This window comes from Penicillium arizonense (assembly GCF_001773325.1).
Source record: "Penicillium arizonense strain CBS 141311 chromosome Unknown PENARI_contig003, whole genome shotgun sequence".
In the NCBI taxonomy this organism is placed as follows: Eukaryota; Fungi; Ascomycota; class Eurotiomycetes; order Eurotiales; family Aspergillaceae; genus Penicillium; species Penicillium arizonense.
Window position 1 is genome coordinate 795,166 of NW_019173280.1, and position 15,302 is coordinate 810,467.

Here is a 15,302-nt window from a genome sequence, read left to right on the forward strand (position 1 = left end):
CTTTGGCATTTATTCTGTAATCCTTTCTTGTTCTCTTCAAAGACATAATGCCTCGCTCAGAAGAAGCAGAGTGGTGGGCAAATGCGGTCTACGAGGCTATCCAAGAGGTCCCCCGGGGCAAAGTCACAAGCTATGGTCACATCGCACGTCTACTTGGCGAACGTACGGGCTAATTCCCATTAAATGTGTCTATATACTAACACCGTCCCGTTGAAATAGCCCAGCGCCCTCGTCAAGTCGGAGTTTGCCTAAAGGTTCTCCCAGCGGCAGAGTCCGGCCAACACTTCAACTCAAGCAATGTACCCTGGCAGCGGGTAATCAACTCAAAAGGAATGATCTCGCATCGGTAAGTGCATGTTTCAATCCTATGACCTTGCCTCAACCCAAGTTTGGTCACTCCGCCACGCTTCCAACACATGTTCATGTTCATGTACATGTATAGCCTGTTTAAACCACTGGCTAACAACAACGCAGTGGACCCGGCAGTGCAGGCCGCCAAGCCGAAGCCCTCGCAGAAGAAGGTGTGGAAGTTACTACTGACAGCATGGGGGAGATGTACGTTGATTTCTCGCGATATGGATGGTTTCCAGACCACCTCCCCAGCGAGACGAGCCAGCAATCATGACACAACGCGTAGATCGGGCATCCATGCATTATCCCTGGATTTGAATCAATGAACACTGTTTGCAGCGACATGCATATCTTTAAATCTTATTCACTCTTCGGGTCAGGTGGAAAGAGATGATGTAACGAACGAATATCGAATCCGTAGATTGGGACTTGTCTGGAATCTAGAATAGAGATGACATCGTACATGGAGGAGAGTAACGCACTAATGAGGCAACCTGTCCATGGTCTGGATAGTAAAGGGAAGGGTCTATAAGGAAAAATGAGAGGGAAGGGAGGTCAGACGGGAAGGGGAGGTCAAAAGCGCGGAGAGGGGTCATGAGCATACGAAAAACAAGCGCATCCAACCAACTACCAAGCTGAACCCAAAGAGTAGAAAGAAAGAGAAGAGAAAGAATGGAAAAAGAAGAGTGAAAGCACATAGAACCAACCAGCATCAATCCGTAAATGGAAAAGAAAAAAGATCGTTAAAACTCACATCATTGCCATAAGGGCATATCCGCAGAAAATCAGAAGAGTTTCCATCTAGACTAAAGAAATTGGAACAGGAGACCAGACATTTCATCGCTTCTTGACCTCAGTAGCCCAGCCTTCAATGCCCTCTCCGCGGGTTCCAGGGGGAATGCCTAGATCAATCCCATCCATCCCTGGTGTGTCCTTCATCCACTCATGAGACGACATTCCACCGGCATTGGCACGTTTCTCTGGTGACAGATCCAGCATGGGTAGTAGGAGTTCACTGATGCGCATGCTTTCTTCCATCGAGTAGTGGTACTTTTCTCTGAGGACATCGGGCAGGGCCCAGTGGCGGAGTCGATGAATGTTGCGCAGCTCACCCTTGCGATTGAAGATATCTTGGGACCATTTTCCAGACAGGCAGAGAGATTTGGGGAAGGGACCGAGGAGTTCAATGATCTGGGCAATGTGGTCGTCGTCTTTGCCATACTTGGTCCCTGATTGTGGGTCAAACAGGTAGTCTCCGGTGATCAATTCAAAGACCTGGACAGTTAGATATGTTCGCTTGGGATAGTGCATGTCACTTACCATGCATGCCATGCTCCACACGTCGGTACTCGCGCCCCATTTAGAACCCAGGATGACCTCGGGTGAACGGTATTGGCGGGTTTGAATGTCGTTGGTGAAGTGGTGGCCGACCCAGCATGCGTTGCCTAGATCAGCGATTTTGACGGAGATGATGTTGGCGTCAATTTCTTCTTCTGTGGACTTAGTAGAACCTTTATCAAGAGAAATACCAGACACTTCTCGCTCCAGAAGATCACTGCAGAAGTTAGACGGCTGAGAGAGACAGTGGGGGTAGGGACGTACGCGGTCTTCTCGCGCTGGTACTGCTTCTCATCTTCTTCCTTGACGCCGAGCAGCTCTTTCATTGACGGGGTATCTGCAGGTACCGAATGAGTGTGAGTATGTGCATGTAGGCGTAACAGGAGGCGCAACAGAGGCGCAAGAGAAGGCGTAGCCAAAACTGACCTGTGTTTTCGTTGACGATCTGGCTGAGACTGCTATGGGAGTTGGACGAGCTATGTTTGAAGTCAAAGCTGCTAAAGCTGGTGTTGAGAGGACTAGGCAACGGCTGACTGCCGGTGATCAAGGTGCGCCGCCGTCTACGGCCATTCCGGTTGTCCTCTTTGGCTTCCTTCTTCGCTTCCTCCTTGACATGCGCCTTGACGATCTGCTCGACGTCGCCAATCTCGATCAACACATTCTCCGGCTTGAGATCTGTATGGATGATCCCACACTCGCGGTGCATATAATCTAGGCCCAACAGCACCTGCTTTGTGATTTGCTTGACGAGCGGCATCGGGATACCACGATGGTTCCAGCGCTTGATCAATCCCAACAAGTTCTCGCCAAGGACTTCAAACACCATGCAGACATGGACACCATTCGGTCCCTTGTGTTCAAACGAGTCCAACAAACTGACGACATGCTTCCGACCGGGGTGGGATGGTTTCGCTTGCACGATTCGGTTGAGGAGCTTGATCTCATCGATCGCGGTTTCGGTGTAGTGTGCGGCCGACCGAACGACCTTCAGCGCAACGTGTTTTCCGGTCGTGGTATCTCTTGACAACCAAACCGTAGAGAAATGGCCCCAACCGAGCTTGCGCACCACCACATAGCGGCCATTGTTGTATGTTTCGCCCACCGCGACCGGGTGGTATCCGCCCTTGCAGTAATCCTCAGAGTCTTCTTCCTCGGCAGTGGCCTCGAGTTCTTCGCCCGACGACGCAGACGACGAGCGCGATCCGGATCTGGAGTTTGGAGCGGCACCGGTGCTGGGAAGAGTTAGCATGGGCCAGCCCATCATGAAAACATCACATACGATTCAGTGGGGGTTCCTTCATTGGTGACGATGGGCTTCAAATCAGTGCCCTTTCTCCTTTTCTTGCCGCCATTGCCATTGGCAGCTGAAGCAGCGACACTTGCCATTTGTTTGCCCTTGTTGAGCATTGCTTTGGTAAGATCGACTCCCTCCATGGTGTGGAGATTTGAGAGGGAGAGGCGGGGCACGGCTTTTGGTTGGCTCTGTAGGAGGGCGGTGGATGAGTCTACACCGTCAAATATACTATGTGTGATATCCAGGTGGTGATAGCTGATAGTTGACAGTAGTCGACAGTAGCTGATAGTAGACAGTAGACAAGTAGTTGGTGTGTTGTCGACGGTTGACAGTTGATAGTCGACAGGACAGTCGACGTGGGAGATGACGTCCAGCACTCGTTGGGCAATCCGGTCGTTACCTATTAGGTATCAATCGCGAGATGATCAAAATCGAGAGAAGAGAGGTATGTCCAGATGAAAGTCCCAAGATTGTCTCGGAAGTAACTCTCTTCCGCAAGCAGCCAGGTGGTGGCGAATACGCATCGAGTAGAAAATAAATAGCCTATAGCGTGATGACGAAGAACTTCATCACGTAGTATTTTATTATTTTATATGCTGCGTTGGCTGTTGGGTTACTTCCTGCATACATCGTTGACTGCTCCATATACCTAGGTATATATTCTGCCAGTTATGCCTGACCTTTGCATCTCCTGATGTCACAGATGACTTTAGCTCCGACGCATCTCGAACTTCACGTTTACAACCACCATGGGCCCCTTCGATCGTCGCCCAATCCCTGACTACTTCATCGCCTCGCCACTGGTAGCCTTACTCTATCCAGTTCACCAAACTCTCCTCCGTCTTCGCGGATCACCTCGTCTCCCTCCACCAGACGCCCGCCCAATCCGCGTAGTCTGCATCTCAGACACCCACACTCTAGAATGGCCCGACATACCTGATGGAGACCTGCTCATCCACGCCGGTGACCTCAGCAACGATGGCTCCGCGCGCGAGATCCAAGCCAACGTCGACTGGCTCCGAAGCCTTCCACACCCGCACAAGATCGCCATCGGCGGCAACCACGACAGCTACTTCGACGTACGCTCACGCCGAGAAGAAGACAAAGAAGAGCCAACCTCAACCGGCGCCCCCTTCGCCGCAGTCTCCTCATCCACCGCCTCAATCCACTCCCTCAACGACCCAAGCGCCTCCCACATCGACTGGGGCGACATCCACTACCTCCAACATTCCGCCGTAACCCTCACCTTCCCAGGCTCCTCAGCAGCAACCCCAACAACACCCCTCAACAGCACACGCCCACGCTCCCTAACAATCTACGGCGCGCCCCAAATACCCGCCATCGTCCCCTTCGGCCCCGAACACGCCTTCACCTACCCACCCCAACACGACGCCTGGTCGGGCACCGTCCCCCAAGAAACAGACATCCTAGTCACCCACACCCCGCCCCAATCCCATCTCGACCTATCCCCCATCTACTCGACCGGCTGTCCAAACCTCCTCGCGGAATCCTGGCGCGTGCGCCCAGCCCTGCACGTCTTCGGCCACGTCCACGAGTCTTCCGGTCAGGAACCGATCTTCTGGGACGAGGCCCAGCGCGCCTGGGAACGGCTCTGTGCGTCGCGCCGCCCTCGCGCAAGATATGGTCGCTTGGCTTCGTTGGCGGGTTTCCTGCGTGATTTGTTCGATCTGTCTGGTTGGGCGGATGCGGCTCGTGTGGTGGTCTATGGCATTCTAGGGGTGGTCTGGGCTCATGTTTGGGGAGGGGAGAATCGCGGTGGTGGGTGGATGGTGAATGCTGCTTGCATGTATAGCAGTAGTGGTAGGTTGGGGAACCCACCTAGGGTTTTTAATTTGTAATTCTTGTTCAGCGTGCATAGCGTGTGGGTTTCGGCTCTTTATCATACCACACGCCCCATATAATGCTTGGGCTGTTTACTCTGGGGGATTCGATTATGCTGAGCATTTACTCGCAAGCTCCAAGGTGTTGCAGTACCCAGCGGAGTTGTTGACCTGCTTAGTATAGCAAGCAAATAGTTATAATTTCAAAAGTATATAATCGATCGAAGGGCGACGAATTAGAACCCAAAGCTTATGAAAGACACATGTAGATGGTGATATAAGTTAACAGCTGTATTCCAGCCGAGGCCTGGCTAAATGAGATCGCGTCTTTTCGTCTCTGCAAGCAACATGCTTCTTGAGCTACTCCGGGTATTTCCACTGTGATCCATGGATAATAACAATAGCTAGCTAACCTAAGCTTGTCAGTAATAGGTCAAACCCCCTAGTCAGTGGCTGCAGACACAAAAGAGGAAATATAAATTGCACCAAACCATCCACCAACATTGTTAACTGATTGGCCCTCAAAGCCAGGCTATAAAACCCAACAGTCCAATCCCCTCGCCAAAGCAACCCCAAACATGTGCAAATGAAGTTGCATACAGTAGCGCTAGTATATATCCACCCCAAGCAGTGGTTCGCAAATAGATAGCGTGTGGGTAAGTATTGGCGCCGAGAGATTTGACTTTCAAAGAGGGGGGTAGGGTAGGGGGGTAAGGGCTGTGCAAGCTAGCCTGGGTATATAAACTGACTATCCCCTCGCGATCGATCTTGATCTTACTTTACACAGCCCTATCAACTCTATTCTACTTCCTCACCTCATCACCATGGATTTCCTCAAGAACGCTGCCGAAAAGGCCACCGGCGGAAGTGAGCACAAGGAGGAGAACAACAACCAGCAAAATGACGACTATGTTGACAAGGGTATGTGATGTGGCTTGTTTCATTTAATTATGTTCTATATCCACTGTTGTGGACATGGACTAATATGATATCATATTTTAGCCTTCGCTATGGGTGTGAAGAAGTCTGGTTACAGCCTCGACCGCAGCACCCAGGAGAAGGTCACTGATGGTGTCCGCGACGCTTTCGAGAAGGCTACTGGGTATGTGCTTTTGTTTTTTTTCTTTTTGCTGGTTGCTGCTAACTGGATATTTCGTTGTAGCAAGAAGCTTTCTGAGAATATCTCCAACTAGAGTAGGACTTAGCATACCAGATATGAATTTGATATGAGTGAATGTATATGCTCCTATATAGACAGAATTTGTCTACCGTGTAGGGGCTTTCCTATCTGGGCTGCCGCCGCTTTTTCAGGGCGCTCAGGCTTAGGATGCTACATCTACTCAGTGATCACGCTCAATTCAGTCACGTGTATGATGACTAATCCCAGTCGTGATCAGACTACTCCTCGGGCATGCCAAGTGCGTGCTCCGGGATCGCTCAGTGAGTGCTCAGTGATCCCTTGGTAATGCTTAATGAGCAGCCCTGATTTGTCCAACTCAATCTAGACCATATCCAATAGAGAAAAACACCACAGGGCCATTTATTCTGTGATGGTTAGTGCGTTGACGATATTTTGGGCTTCCTTCGTTTTCTGGAGGATCCCTTTGTCCCCAAAATAATGTGTCATGTCTATCAGGCGTAAAGAAGGCGGAGAATGCCATCCAATTAGGGCTATCGGATAGCCTGGTCAAAATCCTTGTTCTTTTAAGTATGGCGGGCGACTCGAGCTCGAAATATTAGCTATATAAGGACACTATATCCCTATAAACTAGCTATTTTATTATCTTAGACTTCTTTCTTTCTATTAAGCTGCTTCTATAGCTAGCAGTCGAGTAAGGTGGCTTCTAAGGCTGATGTGATAATTAACTGACAAAAGAATGCTCCGATGATGACTATCAGGTAGCCCTTTCTAAAGCAAATCCCCATCGCGGTGCATGAAGTCTAATCCCCCGTGTTGTAGATGTGACTTCTGTTGTAATAACTACCTCGTGTGATGTCAGAGCCGAAAGCCTACCCAAGTCCCTGTTTATTGAACGAGAGAAAGCCGATTCGTCGGTGCGCCACAAAGCAACATTTTGCCCTTTCTTTAGAAGGGTAGGATCATGTTCGACATCACCCTCGGGCTCGACAAAATCGCTTTCGATTATCAAATTGGCAGCATCTGGACCGGCGAGAGACTCTGGTTTTGGGCCTTGGATATTCGCAGCATCCAACACTCCCCTGTATCGCTTAAGATAGCCAAATGTCTTTGGGAATTCATCCAAGAAAAAATGTTCCGGGAGAGCCCCTGGCATGCCGAGAATCCAATCCAGAGCAAACGCGGCTTAACGATGGTCAGTCTGTTCTTTCATAACTGTCAGAAAACCGGCCAACTTACTATGGATATCTGCAAGTCCAGGGTTATCGGTAGATAGGACCCAATGCCTATCATCGGAGAAAAGACTCTCCAGAAAATTGAAATGTGTTCTAAGGTTTACCAAAGAAAGTGGTCGCCCTTTCTCCTGAGCTTCGACACTGATTTCAGAGTCCCAGCACTGTCGCCTGTCCTTTACCATCTGCTCATTATCCAGGAAGGCGGGGGGTAAAGAACCGATAATCGATGGCATGACTGCATTTTCAATCCATTTTTCGAGCGTCTTCTCCAAAGCTCGTGACGTTGGATCTCTTGCGCCTAACGTATTCCCGGGAAAAAGTTGCTCAAGCTTCTCCAACATAAGGACAGTGTCGAAGTATATATCTCGTCCGATCGCAAGGACAGGGATCCGGCGGTAATGAATGTTAAGACCCGCCAGATCAGGACGCGGCATGACACCTGGTTGAATGCATTCGTGATAGGAGATTCCGCGAAGGGCAAGGTATGCGGTGATTTTGGCAGCCCATAGCGATCCAGGGTAATGGAATAAGACGATCGGGTGTTGATTAACTGCGGCCATCGTGAATCAAGAAAGAAAGATGAACAATTTCAAGATCAATCATCAACGAAGAGAAAATCCGTGTTGAGAGGAAGAGCGGTGGTGGTCCTTGTCACCATGATCGTCGGTTACCCGGATCCCGTGGCGGATTCTTAAAACCCGGGATCCGAGAACACTCTTCCCGTGCTCCGGCATCCGAGTGAATACCCTTTGCTGATGGATTACATGTAACTTATCACCCTGCCAAACATGTAACGCCGGTAATTGCAAAAATTACGGACCGTGACTAATCCGATTATGTACATATCGAACTCGGCCTTCGTTTCGACTATATTGATCATCATCCATACTAACCACACACAGCATGACCTGCCAAAACCTGTACGTCGCTTTTCCAGCCACTGTTTCGCGCAGGCTAGATGGGAAAGCGCTCGGCACTGATCGCAACGCAAGATCACGCACTCGTTTGCTTGTTCCTCATCCTCGGCCAAACAAAACACACAGTGGATGTCGTCGACCTTTTATTTAAGCTGAGATTCTAGAGCGTCAGAGCGTCAAGTCTTGAACACCAGTCCAGATATAGTGACCGACGACAGAATAGCTCAGCTGGTCGAGCCGGCGAAATGTTCCATGCAACACTGTTCACTCGCAGCATTACGACAGTGGCAAATGGATTAATTGGTTGCACTGGCTCGGAGCTGGTTGAAAGGGGCACCGGCGAGTCTTGTCTGATCCCGCGACGAGGTGGCGGCTGGTGAAGGGCCAGCGTTGAAGCGGCTAGGTTGCGCCACATTTTCAGGATTGATAGAAATGTAGGAAATTAAGGCACGTCGGGAAGGAAGTAGATCCAATACCTACCTTGCGTATTTTCGACTTACGACTGTAGCAAATGGCCGCGCACCCGTATAAAGGGATAATTCGTAAAAGCATAGATGATGTATCACAAACTAATGCTTAGCCCTACTTAAATACTGTACAATGGTTGGCTAAAATTCCTAGATGTCCATGGACATTTTGAGCATGCCCATGGACTGTCCATGGCGATGCCTGTGCACTGTGTACAATAATGTAGAAAGATTGATTGTTTGTGAGTTTTTTGGAGGCTCCGCCAATTGGGAGCTCCTGGTTCGCTTGACGACGGGAGTGGCAGTGTAAGTAATGCCTGGTTGTGACTGTCAAGGAAAGACAGGCGATGGAGGGTCATCGTTGCCTGTCCTGCCTTCGATGAGTAGCATCAGTCGGGTCCTTTCTTTCATCGAACTCGACATCACGGGAAAAGAATGTCTTTCCAGAATACACCTCATAAAGCTTGTCTTTGTAGATCGCTTCGTACAATGTCTCTGAGGAATTGATATGGTGCGCGAAGCTTCAAATGTTAATCAAGTGTTGCTTACAACGAAAGCAACTCCTTAGAATTCATACCACTGGTAGAGTTCCGTACACATCTAGACAGTCTTCTACGATGGCATCAACGAAGACAATAATCGTCAGGAACTGGCTCAGCACTACGATCCATATTCACATTCGTCATCAAAGCCTATCAAATCATTATAATCATCAGGCCTCAACGTGTGGATGATGGCTGACCTTAGTTAACAAGAAAGGATTGATCAAATTGAGCCCATTCGGAATTCTGCTTGTTCTAGCCTAAAAGCCCCACTGCTTCAGCCAGTTCCCCATCAAAGCAGCATCGATTGGTGCGAGACTACGCATCGTCTGGCTGGCCTCCTGACATCTCGTAGTCTCCGCAGGAGGATTTGGAGGACCCTGCTTCCCTATCAGTCCTCGGAAGAAATCAATGATTTTCAGTGCCGGTTTATCCTGGAGGTCAGATTCGGTGGGATTGCTAAACCCTTCAAGGGATTCCAGCCAGCTATTCAGATCGACAGGATCGACCGCGTAGTACTTTTGAATAGTGGGAATTAAAGTCTTCCAAGATGCGTCCGAAGGGTTGACGAGATGGAAAGCCGCACAACGCAGTGAAATCTCTGTACTCTGTCGGGATTGGGTGATTTCGACAATAATTTTGGCGAGCGAGTCCTTTTTAAATAATAAATCAGCGGCTGCCAAACAAAGGTTTGGGCTCGGATATTCTTTGTCTGAGTTTGGGGTGGAGTTGTTTAGTTATGGCTGAGGGTTGAACGTACCACTGGAATCCAATCTACTGGCATGGTTCCCAAGCTATTGGGGACTTGCTGGAGTGTCTTCGAGGTTGCTACGAGAGAGGGCAGCCACTCCTGCTTATTCCAGAGACCCTTTTCAGCAGTTGGTCCTCCAATCTGACCAACTCGGTAAATGCTGGTCGGCACTCCTGAACGGGCAGACGCAATTGCACAGATACGCTCAGAAACATATTTAGACTCTCCATATCCCTGCCGCGTGGCCACATCCGGATCTTCTAGCGGGATTTCTGGGACGGAGGGGCCGTGCTTTTGGCTCCAGGCTCCGATAGTCGAGAAAGACGAAATGAAATGGAGATGTGGTTTGTTGGTGCTTTCCATGCAAAAGTCGACCAACCGGCGGACGCCTTGGATATGGGTATCCTCGAAGGCCTCCACTTTGTGGTTGAAGTTGACCTTCCATGCATTGTGGATGATGGTACTGACCGACTTCTTTAGTTTCTCATACACCTGGTCTGGGAGGCCAAGTTTTTCGGAACCAAATCTGGCCGGAAAAATTTCAACACGGGAAACGAAATTTGGAGGTATCTCAAGCCCCTTTCCTTCGAAACCTTTCAATTGCCTCGTTTCAGCATCGTCTGACCGATTAAGGCAGTAAATCTTCGAGATAGTAGGATCTTTGGTAAGTTCGCTCAGGATGTAGTTCCCCAATGATCCAGTGGAGCCTGTTAGAATAACGGCACGGTTGCCATCTCTTCTGAATTCAGTAACTCGAGTTTGGGGCAGATCTTTGGTGTATTTCTCAACAAGCGCGGCAATCCTCGCACGTCTTCGTGAGTCGTCATCGGTTCCCATATCAACACCGGTTTCGTCACCATGCGCAAGACAGTAAATATATTCCGATAATTGCTTAACCGATGGATAGGAGTATAGTTTTTGACTGTCAATTGCTTGAAAATCACTCTCAGGTCGGAGAGAACGAACGGCTCCTCGCAGGGTCTTGCCGAGCTGAAGGGTCTGCAGCGAGTCCAGGCCCATGGCAAAAATGTCGCTCGTCTCTCCAACATGGTCGACTGAGAGCAAGCCGGACACGATGGACTGGATGTATCGCATGATATCCTCCAGGGATGCTTTTTGAGGAATTACACCCAGGTATTCTTCGTCCGAAAGGGCATATATGGCATCGATCTCTTCCGCATAATCCTTGACCACAGCTTGACGTTGAATGGAGCCCTTAGGGGTGGTTTTGAAAGGCTTGGCTCTCGAGGCTAGTCCAATTTTGGTTTTCAAAACCCGTGCATGGCTAGGTGCAATCTCGTTTGCTTTTTGGACAGTTGGCCAAATCTCATCAATGAAGAAACTCAAGGAGGATGACTCATCCCACTGATGCCAGACTGGTTCGATGAGCAGAGCGGATTGGAATCGGCCTTGGCCGACAACAAGAGCTCTAGACACAAGACGGTGGCCGTCAAGGACCTTCTCCATTTCGATCGGGTTAAATTTCTCGCCGTTGCTGAGCACGATAACATCGTCAAGACGCCCTTTGTATCGCCATAAACTGGGCTTTGTGGGGTGTTGAACGAAAAGATCCTTCGTTCGATATTCCTGGATATCAGGATAGGTGTGAAAAATGCAGTGGTAATCACGGTTTTCTCCCTTTTGAAGCACCAGCTCGTATGTTCCGTCCATGATGTGCTGCATGTCAACCCCATATGCCGGATTCCACTCGAAATACTGCCAGTCAGCTTTGTCACTGACTACTAAATTGGCAACAAACCCAGCTTCACTGGAACCCATGCCTGTTTGGAAATCAATATCCTTGCATAGCATATCACCAACATCCTTCGACAGCGGCGCGCCTGCAAAAAGGATCATTTCAAACCGCTTGAGCGTATCCAACCCTTTTTGGGTTGAGGCCAACTCTTCGATGAGAGACGGTGTGAGTATTGCCATTTCTGGGGCGTTTTCATCCAGAATGCGAGCCAACAGATCCACTGTCATTGGCTTTTCTGGACTTAGAACAAAAGGGATGTTGTGAAAGATGGATTGTGTAGGTAAATAGAGACCCATCAGGTGAAAGAACGGAGCCATCGTGAAGAAAGATTTGCCTTCTCTGGCTGGACTCATCAACGCGCTACCACACCTGCCTGGTGGAACTGGTAGAGAAGGCAGGTTGTCCATGACACTCCAAAACCCGTTTGTCAAGTAAACCGGTTTCGGAAGCCCTAATAGGTGTCAATGCCAGATAACGAGTAGATATTCTTCCTTATCACTAACCGGATGTTCCTGAACTATGAATGATGACCAACGGATCATTCTCCACATCTCCAAATCGCTTTTTGTAGAAATATATTTCCACGCCATTGTCAAACATTTCCCACAGCCCAGGTATCTCCCATCCTTGGATGTCTTTCTGTCTCTGTTGGAGACCTTGGACTTGTGTCCGTCTCTCAACGCTATATACGAATTTGAAGCATGCCGTTTTGCTGAGGACGTGTAGGAATGCGGTTTCGGAATTCCTTGGGGAAGGTAACAGGGCCTTCATGGAATATTAAAAAACGCGATATTATAACAGGTGATATTCGTGTCCACTCACCACATGTCCAGTCTTCATGCATGCCAGTACGAATATCATATAGCGGATGTCATTTGCACCCATGTAAGCCAAGGGCTCAGATTTTTTGTGCAGGCAAACGGTTCTCTCGATCCACCAGGCTGCGTAGTTCACCGCCCCGGCAAGATCTTTGAATGTGATATTCCGCCACCCTGCAGAGATATCAGAGGAAATGGGGTGCACACAGAAAAGCTGTTTTGGTCTGCGTTCCGCCAGCTCATCGACAACACGGCACAGCAGTCGGTTCTGGAGGCCTATAGAACCCATGATGCTTTGGTTGTTTGGCAGGAGATTCACCTGTGGAAGTGGGAAGCTGCAAGCTGATATATTCGTGTGAACGTGTAATTGACTTGTAATGGAACGGAGGTAGAACAGAAACGTTTATATATAGTCAGACAGCCACGCTGTTCATCTTCTCTATTTATTATAGCTAGGCCTTTTTTATGCATTTTATGCATTTTATGAACTTATAATTATTCGGAATGCAATATATGTATTGCCAAGAAGACGAGATGTAGCATGGCCGATCATTCTATGCTGATCCCTCAGAGAAATGTGCGCCCGATATTGTTCAAAACCGCGGACATCCAATTTATGACGTTATACAATTTAATATGAAGGAAGCATTTTCCGGCATCGACCACCCATCAGACCGATGCAGCATTCATAAGGTTTCCCAGGGGCTAAGTAGAGCTGGTGAGCATAGATAGATCTACTCGATTTGGCTATAGTGCCTGCGGTGGCATCCCGGAAAAGTCAGAGCAACCCATTTCGTGTAGATTTTCGCTGGAAAGTGTATAGATAGACTTTTTGCTGGAACCCGCTGTTCTTGTGTGCTATGGAATTCCTGAACCGCGGATTCTGAGACGGTGTAGAAGGCCGCCAACCTGTTCCGCATGCATATGCCTCATTTATACATTTTATGGTTTTCATAATTGCATAATTATTGTAAAGCTTAAATGCCTCCTGCCCCTCTCATGCAAAAGGAGCACAGGAAAATGTCTCGGTCAGGGGAAATCCGCGAGATAATCCGGGACCCTAGACCTCGACATTTCCCATTTAAATTTCCCATGGACCAACATCATTGGAAAATCTGACAAAGGTGGATTTTGTCAAGACCGAAAGATGTACGCAATCCGGCCTAAAAAGGTAATATTTACATTATTTTGCATTATTGTGGGAAATGGGAATGGGTTCTGGGTGTGAACAGAGTCTTCCTAATGGGGGTGCTTGTGAAATGAGACAAGAATACAATCAGAATCTTCGTCGACATTATGGCTATGTATAAACATATTCGATATCCGTATCCGCCTCCCAGATCACGGCGAATAATATTCGACTCCGAATTTGGCGATATTCGTATCCGCGGCAGATATCCGATTTTCAGTCGCATGTATTTCTAAATAGGAAATGACTACTAATTCGCAACCTCTGCTCTAAATATAGCTAGTCCCGCCACGGCTGTTGATGAAACAGCCGTCGAAGTCTACACGGGCACTATCGGAGATCAAATACGATATGTAGGAATTCAGCAGAACGAAAAAGCCTCCTTTGGCCCCTGTTGAGCTTCCTTCCTATTTATACAACCGCTTAATCTACTGCCTACTCTGTGCTCTAGAGTTACCTTCCTCTATTACCGATTGTCATGGAAACCCACGGCAAGCGTCAAACTACGTCGCATTGAACGATGGTTACGATAGTGAGGCTTCGCCTGAGGACCGGTTATCAGGTCCGAACCCTGGACTATCAACTCTACCGGACCTTGATACCTTCCTTGATATCCCTGACCTCGTGATCAACCCTTACGAATCTTTATCACAATCTCTTCCTACTCAATAGGCTCGACAGCTGCCGATTCCTCGATTGTTTCGTATGCCTCCGAGGCCATGCAAAAGCCGAAGAAGGAAGGATGATTTTGGCCTTACTTCAATCAGGTTTAGGTTCCTCGTGAGTGGTATATAACGAAATATAAGAAACGGAAGCTGATAGATACGGATATTCAATGCTCTATCGTGAACTAAGATACCGACAAGCAATATGGCTGGATGACAACAGATTCAAAGAGGCAGGAACTACTAGCAACCTGACACTCCACCTCTCACGCAAGCATTCTATATATCCCCCAAGTATCTCAATTCCTAAGTAAGTTAAAAAGCCAATGGGTACTCTTTTTACCATATGGGGGAACAGAGAGGAAGAGAAACTTACTTGCCAGCAACAGCTAGAGAAGGATATCATTCGCTAGATTGTCGTTGATAAACAACTATTTTCAACAATTAAATCTCTAGCTTTCTAGCAGATATTCCTTAATATCCTAGGTGTCGCGCTTCCATTTACTTCTCGACATACCCTCAGGCAGCGGCTAATGGACGACTTCAATCTACAACGCGCTCAATTGAAAGAGGGACTTCGGGTCACTTACAAAACAATCACCTTATCTCTGGACGAATCTCTCTACGTAGTAAAAATATAATCCTCCTTGAATTCCCTTCTAATTCGGCCATTTTGAATACCGAATACGCAGATATGAACCGGCTGGCACGACCCGGGGCTTAGCCATTGTCCCACCGTCAAAGGCCAAATTGACTCATCACCTGGACATTCAAGTTCTCGGGTTAGAAGCCATGCACAGGGACTGTTCCTCAGTTACTGCAGAAACTATGGGTAGTTCGAAATATTCGCAAAGAAGCAGTCATTGGCCCGATAAATCGCATTTTTGTATCCAAGTAGGTGTTTGATCAGCTTGCTAAGTGCTTTGTCCATTATGGAGTAATAATGCACTGGTGAGGAGTTGGCTTCCAAGTTAGGAGGGATATAAATTCGCCGAATTCG

At 48.4% G+C, this 15,302-nt stretch overlaps 6 protein-coding genes across 6 annotated transcripts; 3 read left to right on the forward strand and 3 right to left on the reverse strand.

Annotated features, from left to right (window-relative positions):
- Positions 1–47: 47 nt before the first annotated feature.
- On the forward strand, positions 48–625 carry PENARI_c003G09311 (MGMT family protein; the record flags this gene model as incomplete). The annotated part of the gene is made up of 3 exons (XM_022628655.1): positions 48–162; positions 220–346; positions 475–625. The coding sequence occupies 3 exons, from the start codon at positions 48–50 to the stop codon at positions 623–625; spliced, it is 393 nt and encodes a 130-aa protein (XP_022491870.1).
- A 563-nt stretch (positions 626–1,188) lies between these two features.
- Positions 1,189–3,123, reverse strand: PENARI_c003G07800 (serine/threonine-protein kinase; the record flags this gene model as incomplete). Its single annotated transcript, XM_022628546.1, has 5 exons — positions 1,189–1,626; positions 1,672–1,906; positions 1,954–2,026; positions 2,116–2,921; positions 2,969–3,123. 5 exons carry the CDS (start codon positions 3,121–3,123, stop codon positions 1,189–1,191), a joined length of 1,707 nt encoding a protein of 568 aa, XP_022491636.1.
- A 609-nt stretch (positions 3,124–3,732) lies between these two features.
- On the forward strand, positions 3,733–4,842 carry PENARI_c003G10693 (metallophosphatase domain-containing protein; the record flags this gene model as incomplete). Its single annotated transcript, XM_022628745.1, has 1 exon — positions 3,733–4,842. One exon carries the CDS (start codon positions 3,733–3,735, stop codon positions 4,840–4,842), a length of 1,110 nt encoding a protein of 369 aa, XP_022491845.1.
- An 806-nt stretch (positions 4,843–5,648) lies between these two features.
- On the forward strand, positions 5,649–6,017 carry PENARI_c003G00855 (uncharacterized protein; the record flags this gene model as incomplete). The annotated part of the gene is made up of 3 exons (XM_022628056.1): positions 5,649–5,745; positions 5,827–5,926; positions 5,987–6,017. The coding sequence occupies 3 exons, from the start codon at positions 5,649–5,651 to the stop codon at positions 6,015–6,017; spliced, it is 228 nt and encodes a 75-aa protein (XP_022491422.1).
- A 651-nt stretch (positions 6,018–6,668) lies between these two features.
- Positions 6,669–7,757, reverse strand: PENARI_c003G11633 (glutathione S-transferase family protein; the record flags this gene model as incomplete). The annotated part of the gene is made up of 3 exons (XM_022628809.1): positions 6,669–6,674; positions 6,810–7,147; positions 7,202–7,757. 3 exons carry the CDS (start codon positions 7,755–7,757, stop codon positions 6,669–6,671), a joined length of 900 nt encoding a protein of 299 aa, XP_022492123.1.
- Positions 7,758–9,383: 1,626 nt separating this feature from the next.
- PENARI_c003G06243 (uncharacterized protein) lies at positions 9,384–12,737 on the reverse strand (the record flags this gene model as incomplete). Its single annotated transcript, XM_022628432.1, has 4 exons — positions 9,384–9,776; positions 9,884–12,081; positions 12,134–12,395; positions 12,453–12,737. The coding sequence occupies 4 exons, from the start codon at positions 12,735–12,737 to the stop codon at positions 9,384–9,386; spliced, it is 3,138 nt and encodes a 1,045-aa protein (XP_022491836.1).
- Between the last annotated feature and the right edge of the window lie 2,565 nt (positions 12,738–15,302).